Source organism: Lineus longissimus, chromosome 3, assembly GCF_910592395.1.
Source record: "Lineus longissimus chromosome 3, tnLinLong1.2, whole genome shotgun sequence".
NCBI lineage: Eukaryota > Metazoa > Nemertea > Pilidiophora > Heteronemertea > Lineidae > Lineus > Lineus longissimus.
The window spans coordinates 9,616,372-9,635,386 of NC_088310.1; the positions used below are offsets into that span (position 1 = coordinate 9,616,372).

At 39.4% G+C, this 19,015-nt stretch overlaps 2 protein-coding genes across 16 annotated transcripts in view; one reads left to right on the plus strand and one right to left on the minus strand.

Moving 5' to 3' along the window:
• Positions 1–5,592: 5,592 nt before the first annotated feature.
• LOC135485690 (enolase-phosphatase E1-like) lies at positions 5,593–11,581 on the minus strand. Its single transcript, XM_064768056.1, has 6 exons — positions 11,385–11,581; positions 10,968–11,069; positions 8,692–8,888; positions 8,026–8,158; positions 7,357–7,480; positions 5,593–6,641 (listed from the first exon to the last, which is right to left on the minus strand). Exons 1-6 carry the CDS (start codon positions 11,490–11,492, stop codon positions 6,508–6,510), a joined length of 798 nt encoding a protein of 265 aa, XP_064624126.1. The 5' UTR covers positions 11,493–11,581; the 3' UTR covers positions 5,593–6,507.
• Positions 11,582–11,968: 387 nt separating this feature from the next.
• The window catches only part of LOC135485691 (ribosome-binding protein 1-like), a 58,876-nt gene continuing 51,829 nt past the window's right edge, over positions 11,969–19,015 (plus strand). For all 15 annotated transcript variants that reach the window (XM_064768064.1, XM_064768067.1, XM_064768059.1 and 12 more), the window contains exons 1-4: positions 11,969–12,066; positions 13,364–14,100; positions 17,931–18,076; positions 18,812–18,884. In XM_064768064.1, the coding sequence (XP_064624134.1) occupies positions 13,419–14,100; positions 17,931–18,076; positions 18,812–18,884 (901 nt within the window). In that variant the 5' untranslated portion in view covers positions 11,969–12,066; positions 13,364–13,418. The remainder of the gene's footprint in view (positions 12,067–13,363; positions 14,101–17,930; positions 18,077–18,811; positions 18,885–19,015) is intronic.

The following is a 19,015-nucleotide window of genomic DNA, read 5'->3' on the forward strand; positions in this document are numbered from 1 at the left end:
TGAGATCTTCTGGATACCTTTAGCTAACATTGAGATATTCTGGATACCTTTAGCTAACATTGAGATCTTCTGGATACCTTTAGCTAACATTGAGATATTCTGGATACCTTTAGCTAACATTGAGATCTTCTGGATACCTTTAGCTAACATTGAGATATTCTGGATACCTTTAGCTAACATTGAGATCTTCTGGATACCTTTAGCTAACATTGAGATATTCTGGATACCTTAAACTAACATTGAGATATTCTGGACACCTTTAGCTAACATTGAGATCTTCTGGATACCTTTAGCTTACATTGAGATATTCTGGATACCTTTAGCCAACATTGAGATCTTCTGGATACCTTTAGCTAACATTGAGATCTTCTGGATACCTTTAGCTAACATTGAGATATTCTGGATACCTTTAGCTAACATTGAGATCTTCTGGATACCTTTAGCTAACATTGAGATATTCTGGATACCTTTAGCTAACATTGAGATATTCTGGATACCGTAAGCTAACATTGAGATATTCTGGATGCACCAAAGGTATATTTGTGACCAGTCACAGCAAAACCAGGCACATGTCACTCAGAAGATGAGCCTAAGACACAAGGAGATAATTGAAGAAATTGATATACTCAGATATCACATAAAGGCAGACGACAGTGAAATGAACAACCAGTCCGTCTCAACTTGGCAAGCTCAGAGCAACATGCACCTGGTTTTTCACTGACGGGTCACATTTATGGACACACAAGGCCAAGGCAAACTACTGGCGATCATTGCATTGTTGCTGACTCACCCGTGGAAATAAATGTTTAGGGTGTTATTTAAAAGAGTAAATCCAGCTCTTTCGAATGACATTCTACACTTCAAATAAAATCTAGTAGTTTACATATCATCAATGATTCAAGGTGGGTATACTTTTGAGACACCCTGTATGCAAAGCTCTTGCTCAGAAAACGCAGAAGGCATGGAGCTCAGGGGAAAACTTGGAACGCTTCAGCAACTCTCTTGATCCAGTAGTTGATGGCATGCAAAACAAGGTACATCCCACTTACTAGACAAATTATGTAGACTCATCGAAAACATAAATTGACCATGCGGGGACTAACAAGACGCATATCATCATGATTATTGCCAATATCGGCCATGCAGGTGGTAACTGCATAATTATACAAAATTAGAATAATTGCCAATTTACTTCAATCACTCAATGTGGACAGATGTGTATTAAATTGTAATATCATGCAAATAAATCTCGTTTTATATTTAATACAATTTTGCGACTTGATTTTGTTGGCCTGTTGGCTTCAATAGGCACTGTTGGTCATGTTGGTTGTTCATATAGAAGTTCAACAAGTTTCTGATAGACTCAGATTAATATATACTTTCAGTCATCCAGGTGGTTTTACAATAACCCAGGAAAGTTAAATTGATCAATTGTTTACTGAATTCGAATTTTCTGGATATTGTCTACTGTTTCACCATTGTCCAATGGCATCTTCAGGACTGATGTTGTTCACAATCGATCTCACGACTTTCTGAGAAGACAGATTAGGGTATGAGTTGGCATAGGCAAGCAAGTAACAGCAGAGAGTACACACCAGATGCAGATGCATCATCCCTCGCTCGCTGCTGCAACAGGACATGTTTGTCTACGCCATGTGTGCAAAGATACGTCTCAACTCTGCGGTCTTTGGCAGCTGTGCTCAGTACATTCCTCCCTACACCTGCTCCTTGGCAATGATAATCCATAGGGTCTCTCTCCTTCACCACTCGCTCGCTCACTGCAACTTGACATGTTAGTCTGCCTCAGTTGTGCAAGGACAGGTCTCCACTCTCTGTGGTCTTTGGCAGCTGTGCTCGGTACATTCCTCCCTACACCTGCGGACTCCGCATCTCTTGTCACTGCGTCCATCCATCTCGTCCTGCATCTTCCCTTGCGTCGTTTTCCTCCGACTGATTCTGGCCTCCAATCCGTCAGTGCTCGGGGTAGGCGTGACTGGTACATCCGTGCCACGTGCCCATACCATCGCAGATGGGCTCTCTCCAGTAAGATGGACATAGGCTGATGTTTGGTCCTCCCCCTAATCTCTGTGTTCAGTACACCTATGAGCCAGTATGAATTGGATGACGAAATGGACTGCCCCGGGAGTCTAGTGGATAAAATTCGACTGTCTACTCTCACCAGTTGACAATGGAACATTCTTTGTTTGTGACATTGTTTCTCACTCAATTCTGGAGGACATGGTTATGACATTGTCTCCACTCGCCAGTTGAATATCTCCATTGGCTCCAGTGAACAGTTAGATATACTATCTTTTCCAGAACTGCTCAGGTTATGAATTCTGGAGTACATGGTTGTGACATTGTCTCCACTCGCTGGTTGAACATCTCCATTGGCTCCAGTGAACAGTTAGATATACTATCATTTCCAGAACTGCTCAGGTTATGAATTCTGGAGTACATGATTGTGACATTGTCTCCACTCGCTGGTTGAACATCTCCATTGGCTCCAGTGAACAGTTAGATATACTATCTTTTCCAGAACTGCTCAGGTTATGAATTCTGGAGTACATGGTTGTGACATTGTCTCCACTCGCTGGTTGAACATCTCCATTGGCTCCAGTGAACAGTTAGATATACTATCTTTTCCAGAACTGCTCAGGTTATGAATTCTGGAGTACATGGTTGTGACATTGTCTCCACTCGCTGGTTGAACATCTCCATTGGCTCCAGTGATCATTTAGATATACTATCTTTTCCAGAACTGCTCGGATTATGAATTCTGGAGTAAATGATTGTGACATTGTCTTCACTCAATTCTTGAGTACATGGTTGTGACATTGTCTTCACTCACTGGTTGAACATCTCCATTGGCTTCAGTGAAAAGATAATTATACCATCTTTTCCAGACCTGCTCAGGTTGCACCGCCCTCAGACGGGGCTCATCTGAGACCCGAAATCCACATCTGTGTGGCGTGGAATGTCTATGTAGAAGGGCCTTCAGATTTCCTGTTTGAAGGGTCAGAACAAACCAAGATGATATTTTCTTTGATGAAAATATTTTATTGGATCGAACTGCTGCCATTGAATTCTACCACTGTCTGACCACACATGTTACCGTGGTAACAACATCACACACAACATTCACATTCCTAAAGAAGGGTTGAAAAGTACAAGACAATATTTTACCATGGTGGGATTTTTACTGCAGAATATTAACCTGCTCATGTATGACAGCACGTTATTAATCCAGGCGCTATGTTTTAATCAAAAACCTTAAATTCAACTCTTCTCATTTGTCATGATTCTTTATCAAGTTATGTCGAATTAAATTCTGTATTAATTAATAAATTAAAACATGATGAATGTACATGTAGTTTGACAATATGCCATTTATTCGTCTCAAATTGAACGAATATTTGTTCGATTTACATGTCTGGTGATCCAAATGTTCTCTGTCCCTTACAGAATGTCACGTCACCAACAGACTGTAATTTTTTTCAAGGGCAGTAGTGGGCTAGCAGCGGTAGAAAACACTCAAAGATGTGGGACCAAATCTGAATTCATTAAATAACAATTAGCACATTTTGAAACCAAAATTTCCACATCATAGTTTCATAAACTCTCCTTCCAAACATAATTTATCGAACATTTTCCATTTTCTGGTCGCTGCCTATAAATGCATTGGTCTTATTGCCTTTGAAACTGTACAAAGATTACTATTCATGTAAAAGAAAAAGTTGACAAACTCTATGCGGTGTGGTAGCCGGCTCACTGTAAACAGAACGCAACTTTTTTTCTGTGTTCTAAATTCATGATAAAATAAATAACAAATGCAAATACATAGTAATGTAGAGTGGAACCTCCCTTAGCGGACACCTGTCTATTAAGGATAAGTTCTCTATTAAGGACACCAGTTTTGGACCCAAATTGGTTGTTTCCGTTCAATTTGACCTCTCTAGTCAGGGCACCTCTCTATTAAAGACACCACTTGTCAGTCCCGAGGGTGCAGGAGTGAAAAAGCTAATCGACAGAGAAATTAATAAAAAGACAAGAAGAATCACCTGGCAAATTGCCACAGGAGTTATATCCAATAAAAGTGGATTGTAAGAAAATGCTAGAATCATAAACAAACTTTTGAAATGCGTTTTGAAATGTTAGGTTTATCTCTCTTGAACACACTTGTACTTGTAACTTAAAGAGTTATATATTTGTAAACAGAGCACCTTGGAATATAATTTGTCTGTATATTCGGTTGACAAGTGTTGAAATTAGACTTAGATAATCTTCATTTGAGATCAAATAATGAAGATGAAATGTTACGTCTGGTATTTACAGAGTATCCAAAGATATGACACATTGACACTATGAGTTCTCGTGTGGAAGTTGCTGAAGATATACACCCGAAAATGTGAACAAACAGTAGGCAGAATGTTCGAGTATATTACGAAGAGTTCATACAGAAAAGCCACTGAATCCAGTTCAGATCTTTACAAGTAAGGGCAACTTTTCAGCTGTGACTCTGCGTTAAAATTGACGTCTTCTTCCAATAAAGGGTAACTCGTGTCAAATTTCACCATATAATGTTTTAGCTGTTTTTGACAAATGACTACGTCACTTTCTCATAAATCGGTAAGGTTTTCGAATCGAAATGCACATTTTCTAGAAATTGATGGTTTAATTCCACCCGGACGGCTCGCTTCAATGCCGTTTTCGTCGATGACGTCACAACATGAACATTTTCGCGGTCGCGGTGGTTTACATTCAGCGATTTTATAATAAATCTAATCAAAAATGGAAAATTTGAGCTTTACATTTGTGATCAACAATTAAAAACGGATGTATTTCCGCAAAGTTGTAAATCACATCATAGTATCACTTTAAGTTTCAATAGGATTTTGTAGGTTAAGAACAAAACACCTTGGCATTCAGATCTGGAGTACTAGCTATCAGCTTCATTTTACCATAGTTATCTCAATGTTTTTTAGAATGGCTTTCAGTGCTTTTGCATTTGAACTCTTCAATTTTTGTATGCATCCCCAACTCGGGTCAGGAACATGAACGTCATTAGTGTTAGCCCAGCATCATCATAAAAGTCTCCTTAAACATGATAAAACATAAATGTTAGCATAGGTCTGTCTAATAGATTATAATAATTATCATCATATTATACAATGTAGTAATGAAATGATACACAATAATGCACAAAGAACATATTCACAACTCGAGATTAACACCTAGATATTAATGACCCTGAACAACCTGCAGCTGGTACACTTGTTGCCCTCTCAAGACTGGTAACATTTAGACTCTAATTTTTTAAATATTGAGTTTTGAGCTGGGTGTCAACTTGGACATCATAGCTCCAACATCAAGTGAAAGTAATGAAAAGCAGGGGAAAAACAGAGACCCTGAGAAATACTACGAGTTTGAAGACAGTCGTGCTTTCTATCACACAAGTGTATCGGGACCGACCGGGAATCGAACCAGAGACCTCAGATGTGACAGGTGTTAATAATGGTTTCACTGTGTTACTCCAACGGCCCAGTCTTTCAATTGATCATGATTTTTTCCTCAATTAAAGGAAACCTGTAACGAAACGCTTATGAAAATGGCCACAGTTTTAAATGGCATAGATAAAACCTAGGACAGGAATACGCTTCCATTGATGAATCATAACAGTTTTGAGTTCCCCTCAGGTAGTTTACAATTTGAGCTGGGCATCTGGGTAACATTGCATAACATTACAGACTCAAGTCAATGAACTGCATCAGAGGTAATCACCAATTTAGTTCTTTTTACTACGTTCAGTTTTAGCCTAAATAAATATTTTGTTCTACGACTGGATATTTTTAAGGTGAACTCACCACATATTTATTTTCCACCATCACCTTCTTAAAAATAGACAAATTATTGCAAACACCCAGAGTCAATACAGCCCAATAAACAGTTCCTATCAACACGAAATGACCACAGTGAGCAAAGAACACAACTTTTAACTGGTATCTACCATGAGCAAACACTTAGAAATGAATACACATGGAACAAGGGAATGACGAGTTCTCCATAAACAGCTCTGAGAAATATTTGATTTTATTGCAAGTCTTTTCAACATTTTCTGAGAGCGACAACAGTGGGCAGAGAACACAATGGGTGATTTTAAAGTTGGTTTTAGTGTTTTTAGGATTTTCTTTTGCCTCCAGTTCAGTACACAACCGAATAACTCATTGAAAATATACTGCAAAACCAAGATTTTATCTTGGTTTTACAGTAGGTTTTCAATGATTTAATTGGATGTGTACTGAACTAGAGGCAAGAGAAAATCCTTAACAATAATTATCTTGGTTTTGCAGTATATTTTCAATGAGTTATTCAGTTGTGTACTGAACTGGAGGCAAAAGAAAATCCTTAACACTAACACTAAAACCAACTTTGAAATCACCCATTGTCCAACTGGTATCTGCCACGAGTCAATACTTGGATATAAATAAACATCGAACAAAGGAATGACTAGTTCTCCACAAACAGCTCTGAGAAAGATGAGATTGTATTGTAAGTCTTTTGATCCTCTTCGGAGAGTTCCACGTTGCCCGGCCTCACCACGATGATGCTCTTCATACCGGCCTCTGCTGCTGCTTTCGCCTCTGGAAGTAAGAGAAGGGAGACATTTCAACCATGTCACAAAATGTTCTAACAAATTCTATTCAAGGATGTTACTGTTCATCCAGGAAGAGATGCTGGATTTGACCGTTGTGTCTGATTGGCAATCAAACTGGTGTAAATACCGTCAAGTTGACCTAAAGTAATGGTATAACAACTTCATCAAATCTGTGACGATCGATTACAAGTAATAAAACTTATTGTGTGATACACGGAACATTCTAGTTACTGACAGTTTCGTCTGTCAGACTGACCGACATCCTTTTTACTGTCATCTGGTATTATACGCCCTTTACCATATACCCCTGTCTCCAAGGTCAAAGACGCTAGGCAAGCTCCATCATTAATCCCATTTTGTATCACATTCATAGATTTGCCATCCATGTTTCTAAGGTGATTACAACCAACACTATTTATGACCAATTTGTCTGGATTATCTTACCTTTTGGTATATCATTCAGAGGTAGCATCTCCTCCAGCTTCTGGTCACTTTCTTGAGCAATCTTTTTGTAACTTTTTTGCTCGGCTTTTGCCAACTACTGACTCTTGAACATCAACACCATAAAACCCAATTTTGCCCTTAATATGCCTTGCCACGTTTTGACAAAATGGAACGCCATTTTCCTAGATTTCCATCCATGTTTCTTAGTCGCTTATGACCAACAATATTCATGACCAATTTCTCCCAGTGTTTCTTACCTTTTGGTACATCAGTGAGGAAGAGCATCTCCTCGGGCTTCTGGTCACTTTCTTCAGCTATCTTTTTGTAACTTTCCTGTTCGGCTTTTGATCCAACCTTGGTGTCAAAATACCCTGAAAAATACTGCAAGAAGAACAATAGTGAGAAAACATTATCTGTACACACCCAGAATTTACACATTTGGGTGGAAATTTTAATCAAATACAGTGGAACCTCCCTTAGCGGACACCTCTTTATCAAGGACAACCTCTCTATTAAAGGTCACTGCTTTTGGTCCCAAATTGTTTGTTTCCATTCAATTTGACCTCCCTAATCAGGACACTTCTCCATAAAGGACAGCACTGGTCAGTCCCCAGGGTGTCCTCAATACAGAGGTTACTGTACAAGCTTTTTTTATGATGACCGTTAGTTAGATCAGGAAACTTACAGATTAGCATCTACCTCAGGCAATTAGCAAGGTTACAAAATAAATCGAGCTGAAAAAAGTGGCTAATACGAGTATGACGTACTCAAGTTTCTGACTAAAGGCCGCCATTTTGTTGTACTCGGGATATCAAGTACGGGCCAGACCAGATGAGAAGTGGTGGCAAGCATCGCGACATCTGATTGATAAGTCATAAACCAAACTTCTTTTCGAAGACAAGAGTCGATAAGTCAATGAAACCTACCTCTAATAAATCTCCCTGATTTGAGTATCCATAAAGTAATTTCTGTGCCTCCACACTGCCTGATGAGTAGATATACACCTTTTTTTCATCCGCAATTAATCGCTTCAAGGCGGGTAAAACATCATCATAAACCCTGAAATTAGCGGTAATGAACACAAAATAATTGCTGACTTGACAATTATTACAGACTTTAAAAGAATTATATTTGGCATGAGTACAATGCAGGGAGACTAATGCTAGGGACATTTCAAAAGTAACGTAATAACTACCTGCACTTTTTCTGCTGATAAATCTGCCAAATTGCAACGCAAAACAAGCATAACCCCTTCAAAATGGCTGCTGTATTGAATGTTGAATCATGGTGTCAATTCTCAAAAGGAACCTTCCCCTAATCATTGCCAACAGACACAAGAAGAAATGGTTCCATAAGATGAAGCATTCTCCTCAAAATCAACAGAAATCAAATTCAAGATGGCCACTGTGGTAGCCATATTGAATAGTGGATTTTACCAATTTTCAAAAAGGAACCTTCCACGAATGACTCTTAAGACTGGAAATTGACAGAAACTGCCCAGACGGCTAGACAGACATCACACATGACACCACTGCTCGTCCGCCCTTTTTGGGCTGTGGGATAATACGATATCTGCATGATAAATCACTTACTCTCCCTTGATGTTGCCCGCTTTGTAAGCAGTTCTCCACATATGTCCCTGGAGCTGTTTCAATGCCGAGAACTTCTTGTCGTTTTCAACCTCCCACAGAACTTTCGCCACCACTGCCTTGATGATGTCATCTTTCTCCTCCGTTGCGGCTGGTATCGCTATGGCACCTTCAACCTCGTCCTTCACATCTTTGGCTCCCTGGAAAGAGGTCGAATAGAATATATATACATGTAGAAGGTTGTTGTATTTTGTTTACACCACACCGTGGGTTCGACTCCCGGCCGAGTCTCTATTTAGTTCCACTACTGGTCGAGTTCAAGTGAGCGCCTTCTGGTGTGGAGACCGGGGTAATAATATGATATCCCAAGGCGTTTTGAGCGAGAACTATATTGTCACGGAATTGTGCTTTATAAAAGACTATCATCATCAATGCAAACCAAGCTGCTTAGTTTGCATGACAGGACCACAACAGTCACTCCCACCAGCAAAGACGACGCAAAATCAAGGCTCTTGGTTCTCACAACTGGAAAAAGCATTCCATTTCCACTCCAGTGCCATCGTTAGATTGTAAAATGTAATACAGGGCCTTACTCCAAAACCACTCCAGGTTGTTGGGGAAATAATAATTACTGTCAATACAGTATTACAGTACTGTATTTGGTAATCACTGATTCACACCGCACACTAGTGACATTTGTTGCATGTGATAACGGTTGCAGGTCGCGTTGATTTAGAGCACTCATTTGCAGGGCATTTAGGCAAGAGCAAGAATAGCAGATTTTGCATTCCTATCAGATGACCTGAATAAACAAAAGCAACTTCATGGACCCAACAGCAGGATGACCAATTCATCATCATCCGAAATTATGGGACAAAAATTGCTAAGGCTAAATTAAACATTGTATCAATCAATCGTTGTCCATTTCTAGGGTAAGCATATTTGATGAAAGATTAGATAATTGGTAGGAAGCTTTGTTTGTTATTGCCAGTGATTGATGATGGTGACAAAGACTTGACCAAACGATCGGCAAATCTCACTTGTTGAATGCAGTTTAAATACTCCGTATTGACAATAATGTTTGCACATCAGAATCTCTTGAAATCCCCCAGAGTCGCTTTGCGAGTTTTTTTGGAGGCCGAGACGGGAGTTGTATACCTCCTTCCAATCAAGAATATTACGCTGTTTGACAGTTTCCCAATTTTTACAGTACATCAAATTGCACCCTCACCTTGCATCAACTTACATGGAATTGCATTTTTTTGGTAACGCACCAACGAATTGTGACAGACGTTTTTGCAGTTTTCCAAACTGTTAGTTGATAAAATCTCTTTCAAGATTATCAAACTGCTTTAATTCACCCCAGGTTTCCTGCAACCGGTACCAAAGCGAAGCCATAAACGAAATCCAAAGAAAAAGATTTCATCAGTTGACTATTCCCACGGAACCAATAAAAAAGGGCCTCAGTAGTCAACGGCACATACATTGTAAACCATGCCTTTGACTTCCGAGATGTATAAATCGATAGATGTATAGATCGTTCCGTGCCAAGACACAACATGAGAGAAGAGTCATGAGCCTCTGTCACTTGAGACAGATGCTGGAGATACTCGATAATGCCAGGAGATCACATCACCGGTAGGCTTCTGATCAATAGTGAGTACTGCACGCATAGATACAAAGAAACAAACTTGTGATAATTTCTACTCTAATGCATTTTAAACCATTATAGGCCCCTTGCAAGAAATGACTGTACCACCTAGACTCAGAAAAACAAACCATCTTTACAACTTCATCTCAGTTTTGATTTACTTCATCTCCATTTGATTAGCAATTTGACGAGATTGTCGTCAGTCAAGAGACATTGGGTGATATGAATAAAGACTAGCAATTGCTTTTACTGAAAACCCCATGTACATTTACACTAGGCCTTTCTGTACAAAACTGAAGTAAAAGCATTTACTAGTCTTTATTCATATCACCCATTACCTATTTCAAGCAATAAACAGTGGAACCTTTCTTTGCGGACACCTCTGTAAGCAGACAACCCTCTCTGTTGAGGACACTGATTTCCATCCCAAGTTGGTAACTTTCATTCAATTTGACCCCTCTAATCAAGACACCTCGCTATAAAGGACAGAAATTCCCAGTCCCAAGGGTGTCACTATGGAGAGGTCCTAAACTGTACATCAGATATTCTAGCTCTAATTGGGCGATTTGTTAATAAACTGCTACATATATGTAGGAGGAAACCTACAAGACCACAATTCTGCTCTTACCTGTTCCCTGAGAGCATCAATGTCTTGCTGGCACTCCTCTTCATCAAAGTGAGACTTTACGTGTTCCTCCACGTTCTCTTTGATGTAAGGGAACAGAGTCTCCTGTAAATAGACAGAAAAAAGTCCATGAATAGGGGTTATTTTGCAAGAGGTCTTGATTTCCTCCAAAACTGAGGCCACCATTAAGATAATGTTTGTTTAATGTACCTGTACATCTCCGAAAACTTAATGGCAGGTGGAACGCAAATTGTTTTTTTTATCCACCACCAAATTTTAAAATAACGTTCTCACTCCTTACTGACTCTTGATTCAGTGGCCTGTACGTGTGCACATACAGATACACGCATGCACAGTGATATACACATGGGTGACATGCGGATGAAACAATGTATCTAGATAGATAAGACAGATGATCACCTTGACAAAGGTTATTGGAGTTGTTGTTCCTTCTATATCCAAAACCAATGCTTTTATACCCTCCAGATAATCAACAGACTCATCAATGGTTCTCTTCTTTGGTTCCATTTTGAGGAAGATCGTGGAAATTAGAGAAAATCGGACCTTTCTATCGAGACACCGATACGCCGGCTTCACAATGAGATGCTGGTAGCAGATGGTTGTGTGAAAATCAACCAGGAGATGGCAGCACTAGTCGATTCCAGGAAATTTGTCGACAATATACATTGGCTGCATCAGTTGGCTCGCACACCCCGCGACGAGTCAATCCAGTAACACATTAAAAATGAAATAGGTGAAGCAATTTAGGGAGTAGTTTAGAAAATTTGATATGAACTTATGTTGAAAAGTCATAGAAATCAACTGACACCACTGTCACTGTAATTAATGACGAAATTTTTGGAGTAAATTTAATTTAAAATTTAATTCCCGGTGCATACGTGGCAGGGGAAAGACGTTATAGATAGAACAGCGAATTAGAAACCTGACCAATGGGGAACCTCGTTACATCGTAGTTAGGGGGTGTTTCAGTCTCCTCCATTGTTTCTGGAGGGATGTAGGTCGGAAAAACCTGTGTACATTAGCCGACTATTTCCACGTTGACAGCCTTTTAGAATCGTATTCGGCTGTGGCACTGCACTTTGTAGGTATTCAGAAGTTTCATATTTGCTAAATAATCTTAAATGATACGACCTAGTCTTCTAGATCGGAGCCAGTCTGGCTGAAGTGGCATGTGGTCATTTTCTCCACGACCACGTCCTGTCGTGTATGTTCTAACAAAACACAGTGTATCTCATATCTGTATATGTACACGTAGGCTACACGTAGTACATTATTGAGTGACGTCATTGGACTGCACACGTATATCATGTATTGTAAATATTTATAAGTGAATGTCACTGTATGGACTATGGTGACATTTTTGGCCCTGCTTGTTGTTGGGCCCCTTGGCTTATGTCATGTGTAGGCCTATCATATAACACCATATAGCCTTCCCCCTCTTAAGTTAAACTTAAAGGGACAGTATAGGCAGCAGCTAGGTAGGCAAGATAAAAGTTGCACAATGACGCCAATACGCAATAGTGGTCTCTCCCACCTCACAGTATGTCAAAACTGTTCAGGCTTGTATTATGAATATAATGTAGTGCTGAATCTAACAGGACCCAGTGCCCTTACTATGCATGTTAGTCACCCGTTGAGATGGCCAATTTAACCCTGCTGCTCCGGCCTGTAGTCCCCCTTTAAGAAGTTAGCCTGGATATGACGATGGTACAGTTCAAGTAAAGTCTCGGGCAAACCGGATATATCTCCTTCAAGGAAAATACTGTGATGCGCTCAAAAATCCAAATCTGCATAATCAGCATCCTCGCTTTGCCAGTTGGCATTATGGCATCATTCCAGATTCCACAGCAGTCTCCCATTAACTATAACCGTACCATTGTCAAATCCGGGCAAACTTCTTGAGGAGGTGTATTACCAACTCAATCCATCAGCCTAATACTCTGTATTAGAAGTGTTGCTGATTTATTAATACCAGATCCAGATTTAACAAACCACATTCGAAAATGCGCTACCTCTTGAAAAAGTTGAACCCTCGTGGTCCAACTACTGAAATAATGTGATTGAAATTACCATGGGCAACGAATAGTTTATCCACTCCAGGCGTTGATGCATGCAAATGAGTTAGCGGTACATGGATGTATGTCCCACTTTTCAAGAGGCTTCACCTACTCTATAAATAATCTGTTTATAATCTATTGGCAACTCTATGCTGAAAATTGCACTTAAAAAAAATCAAGAAATTGGGAAACGAGTCAATGAGCCTAACCTGTCAATTTTCAGCTTGATTTGGACTAACCAAGAGCTCAATCATCATAGTCAAACAGTTTGACATTTTTCCGTGTGTTAATTTTTAACTGATTGTCACTTTGTACTTTCAGGACCGCATGTCCCTGGATTAAGAAATTGATCGCCGGTAAAACAAAACAACTGACCATGGAATCCCAGATCATGATGATTGGTGCGGCCATATTTGTGGGCTCGGCCATTTTGATCTACATCATCTCCATATTTGGAATACGCGAGAAAACGTATGATGAGGTGATTGAAGAACAACGAAGAGAACGAATGGAGTCGATGAAGACTAAGGTTCGTGTGGAAAAGAGAGATAAGTACAAGAAGAAGTATAAAAAGCCTGGAAAGGAGAAAGATGATAGGGAAGACAGCGTCGAGAAGCGGGAAGATACACCTGTCTTTGAGGAGAGTGTTCAGGCGGCCAAGATGGTGGAGTTGGAGATTGAGCCAGAGATCATCGAGCCTGTTGGCACACCCAAGCTGAAGGCAAAGAAAGCCAAGAAGCAGAAGCCAATTTTGGTGAACAAGGAAGAGAAGTCGTACACGCAAGTGGACCAGGAGGTGCCTGAGACGTTCCACCCCAAGCACCTCCCTAAGGATGAGATAGAAATGAAGCACGCGCATGAGGAAGAGGTCAAGAAGGATGTTGCTCCAAGGGTCAACAAGACGAAGAAGAGGCACGAACCGGTAGCTGAGAAGATTGAGAAGACTCGCCATGTGGATGTTGAATCCGAGATCATCGTCAGCCAGGTTGCTCCTCAGATGGCGGCGCCACCTATGCCAGCCCCGGAGAAAGTGAAGAAGATCAAGAAACGCCAAGAAGGTGAGTGACGCAATCCAACTACGTTTTGGTGAAGTTTCTGAGATCGTAATTTCTTTACAGTTTGTTGTTGTGGCAGACTGTGGATTGTTCCAAGTAAGAGGTGTGTGTAAATAATTTTTCTTGATAGCATTACCAAGTATATTCACCTCTTATTACGCTGGTCAGTTTTAAGACTGGTATTTATTTTGTCTCAGCAAATTGCTTTCTTCTCACTTACAAACATTTAAAAAATATATTGGGACTCAATATCAAAATTATATTTTTTATGTGATATTTTACTAAAAAAACTCTACATGAACATTTAGAAACACATGTACATATAAATACTGTCAGTGTCATTATAAATTTTTCATGACAAAAAAAATTAATATATTTAATTATTTCTGTATTCATTATTACCAAGTATAATGTTATTAAAATAACTACAGTGTATTGTGATAGACATTGTTGCCCACGAATCATTTGTACAGATGGTGCATGGCCCACCACCTGTTTTTCTCTCAGGTCAACTCCATTATGTGACGTACTGTACAAATTCACATTGATCTAACTTGGTAATATGATTATATTCCAAAAGTAATGTGTTGTGCATAAACTCATGATAAGTGGCATTTGGAATAGGCCGGTAAGCTGATCTTTACCCAGGCTTTGTCAAACTGTCAAACGATAATTTTTTTTTGTAGAATGTGATGACTGATGTACATACATACATGTAGCATAAATATATGACACCCGAAATGATCACCTTGTCGGGGGGGGGGGGGGCAGGGTTAACATTGAGCGCAGCAAAAATTTAACAGCCTGAATAAACGTTGATGCCTGCTCAGGCAATCTCATATTGAAGACACTCGTCCTAATGGCAGTAATGCTTTTTGCAGGGATGTCAAATTTCTTATTTTTGGTGGATTTCAGACTTTTTCCTCTCACTAAATGCTAAATTTGATAGATGGTGGATCTTTGAATATTCAAAATTGAACCAAAAATAAGCATTTAAGAGGAACTTTTGTGCAAGCGAGTGCTGGTCAAAGTGGAAGATTCAAGATGTTCATAAAAAATAAATATCAGACTCTTTGCCTTATCTCATTGGTATCCCTGTTTTTGGAATCTTGATCTGATCAATATTAGTATATCTCAAGTGTTACTATCAGTTTTAGTTGTCTTTTGTTTCCAATACTACGTCATACAAAAAAACCCATACAAGGTAGTCACCTGGTTTCAAACAAGGAAGTAAGGATCACTATGAATACCGCCTGTATACCAAGTGATTTATGAATACAGCCTTCACACCAAGTGATTTAGATATCGTTTATTGCCCTAAACCTGTGTTACCCACTAACAAAGGTCTTCGACATGAAATGCTCTCTAAATCGCTATGTTTTAGTCCAAGTTATGCCTTCCTTCTTTGCCTACACGGGATGGTAGAACATGTAAAAAGATAAAAATGTATCATTATCTAAGGGGGGGGGGGGGGGGGGGGATGTCATCTCCACACTCTCAATCTCATTGCCAATGTCTATTGCATTTAAGACAGAATAAAATGTCATGAAATATTCATTATCTACTCCAGTATTGCCATATTGTACACTTTAGTTGGAAAATTCATGGCTATAATTGGTCATTATCTTTTTTTTGTATAATGGTCATGACAGCGTAGACTTTGAGAAGTAGTATTAGTGAATTGTCTCCTAATACAATGTAATACCAAGCCCTTTAGATGTGCTATTCATTGTCACAAAACACAATTACACATGCTCTTGGGTCAGTTGTGTCCATGCTCGTCTCGACTAATTACAATCTGATGACAGGCCTGGGCAATATGACTTGATTGCTGAAATAATTTGTACGTCAGTGATCATGATTCCTTTCGAATTCAAAGGTTGCTCCTAAATTAGCCCAAAAGCTGAGCAACTTTTATTTAACATGCAGGCTACTTAAATGATTTTTGTTGTGGGATGAGCACAAGCATCGATGTACACGTAAATCTTGAACGGTTGGATTTACACCCTATAAATGTACCAACATATAGAAACATGGTGCCTCTTTAGCGAGATGAGCATATTTTTATTGGTCTTAAGTGGCAGTGTGGTTGGAAATTACTTTTTTATGTATTTGGCCTTGAATTCCATGGAAACTAACGTATTGAAAGGAGGCTTTAAAACATGCTTATCTCATCATTAAATCATTTGTAGCCTGCACATTAAATAAAAGTTGCTCAGCTCCCGGAATAAATCTGTTATGGGAGGGGCGGATTGTCTCTGTTTGGCGTTGGCTAAAAGGCGCTATTTGTCATTTAGCTGTGATTGAGAGATTGGCGTTGGGAGAGATCAAATTGGAGACGGTTAATGGGTTACTCGCTTATATCATATCATCTTACCGGCGATGTAATCCATCGGATTTTTGCTGGAGGTATGGAGTCCACTGTAGGCTACTGTCCACCTATGTGGGATCTTTTACAAGAGACCACGGCTTTTAGTCTCATCCGACAGACCCTCGAATATATTGTAGGTTGGAGACGTGCTGTGGAAGACCCAGGAATTTTTAGTTCATCCAGAAATACGATGCTGGGTTCTACTTGGATTGAGCCAGGGCCCTATTGCATGTATTGTGTGACAGTAGCCAGCAGTGTTTTAAATTGGTTCATGTAGGATGTCTACATGTATGAGGCTCCTGTAGGCAAGACAAGTTAAAAATCACAATGTACGCAGTAGGCCCTGAAATATAATTTATACATACATGTAATGGGAAAAAGAGTGAAATTCAGGATGGCCATGCAGCCTTGTGTCGGCATGCTGTAGAATCAACACAATTAATTTTACAACATTGTACATGTCATGCATGTTATCGGGGATTGCAAGCTGCTGCATACTGCTGTAAATTGTATCTGAATTGTCATTGGTCATTACTAGCCATCTGTGTGAATTTTGATCAATACATTTATAAATGCTTGTGTTTCCATGCATTGAGGCATGTGACATCCCGTTTATTCTTGTTCCATCAATATACATAGTTCACACACATGGTGTATTTATACATGTATGCCTATGCTTGCATAGCATTTTAAAAAACCATATCGTACCATACTTGGATTCGTGGGAAGCATGTAGGCCTATAAAAAGAGATGAGTTCATTCAATGACACTGACATTGCTGTGTCAGCATAATGTTAACTACCATAACCCAAAAAAATCTGAATAATCTATTGAATGATCAGGACGTGTGGTTTTCTATGCATAATAGCATCGCATGACATACTTCATCGTTGATGTACTGCCAGTGCTTCACTTTAAAAAACGAGCCTTATTTTTTTATTTTGAGAACGTATTGTCAATTTTGTCCCGGAAGTTCAGGTGGGGTAACCTAAAAATTTTAAGTGGTATTTCCACATCAGCATAAATGAAACTACACTAAAACCTCTCCATTAAGAACACCCTCGGAACTGACAACTGCTCTCCTTTGTAGAGAGGTGTCCTGATTAGAGAGGTCAAATTGCATGGAAACGTCATAACCATATGGTGTCCTTAATAGAGAGGGTGCCCGCTAAGGGAGGTTCCAGTGGATGATTCAGTTTTAGATTTTTTTGGCATTAGTTACCATTGGATTGTCTTTTAACCCATCATAATATATTGTATTATTATATTACAAAATATCAGCACTACAGTATTTCATAATCCAATTACAGTGGAACCTCCCTAAGCGGACACCCCTCTTTTAAGGACAAACTCTATAAGGACACCATAACATCTTTTCTGAGAAACTCAAAGCCTTATTGTGAACTTCCTGAATGATAGTACAGCCTTAACAGAATACCTTATATTGCATCCTCTCTTTCAGAACCTGTTGAAAATGGAAGTGGTGATGTTTTCCCAAGCCAAGACTTTGCTGCCACCTTGAGGCATGCCAACATGACTGATGCAGAGATACAGGGCTTGATTGACATCCTCCTCAATAAGCAGGCTGGCAAAATGGAGTGGAACAAGGTCAGGGTCATTGACGGCTATCCAAATTCTTTGCCAAAGGAATGAACATACTTCATGCATGTCCCCCAACTGTGTTGAACATATCGGGTTGACGTATCACTATCAGTTCGGGAAACTGTGGAATTCCACAACCTATCTTCTAGATGTACAATTCGGCATCCATGCGATGCAGAATTTAACACAACCGTTGCAGAATAGCTCACCTCTTTGAGATGCTCGCGGAAGTTATTTTCCGAAACTTCCGTTTGCGTTTTTTCCAATTAAAATCAAAATTTCCATGATGTCTGACATGCATCAAGAAAGTAGGCTAATTGGTTGATCATTAGGAAGACTTTGTTATTTGCATGCATTAATGATGTTGAGGAATTCCATAATTTCTCGAACTGATATTTATACTACTGTGCCACCTAGGGTTTAAAGAAATCCTCTTTTTAAAGATTTTTTGTTTCTTGTGAAAGTGAAATCATTATCAAAACCTTCCCGAGTTGTTATAAGCATTGTACAGTGCAATGAGCCCAATGACTCGTAAAACTTCTAAAATGCATTAACAGTCCATACGACTGTGAAAACATGTCTTTTTTCAAAGTATCATACAATAAAATTGAGTTCTGCATGAAAAATGCAAAAAAAAGGTAAATCGGACATGCTCAAATCAAGACAAAAGCCAGGAAAAACACTGTTGCATGACAACGTCCTACCTTTTTACGCCACTGACATCTTTATGTTCGTTTCCAGAAGGCCGGCAAATCGGACCCCATCACAGTCCTGAAGAAACAGCTGGAAGATAAAGAAAAGTCTCTTCAGGAAGGTATGAAAAAAACCAGTGTAAAACAATATCGTTGGGCAACAATAACAGATAGGTTGGTGCAAAATATGGAAGCAGCCGAAAAACTCTCAAAATCACATTTCACCGTTTAATTTGAAGTGTAATAGTAATAG

Bases quoted from the DNA above. Each gene is read 5' to 3' on its own strand.
- LOC135485690 (XM_064768056.1), bottom strand. From the start codon at position 11,492: ATGGAACCAAAGAAGAGAACCATTGATGAGTCTGTTGATTATCTGGAG. The intron at 8,889-10,967 runs GTAAGAGCAGAA...ACCTCTTTCCAG, and splicing joins TTGATGCTCTCAGGGAACAG to GGAGCCAAAGATGTGAAGGA. The intron at 8,159-8,691 runs GTAAGTGATTTA...CGCTAATTTCAG, and splicing joins GCGGGCAACATCAAGGGAGA to GGTTTATGATGATGTTTTAC.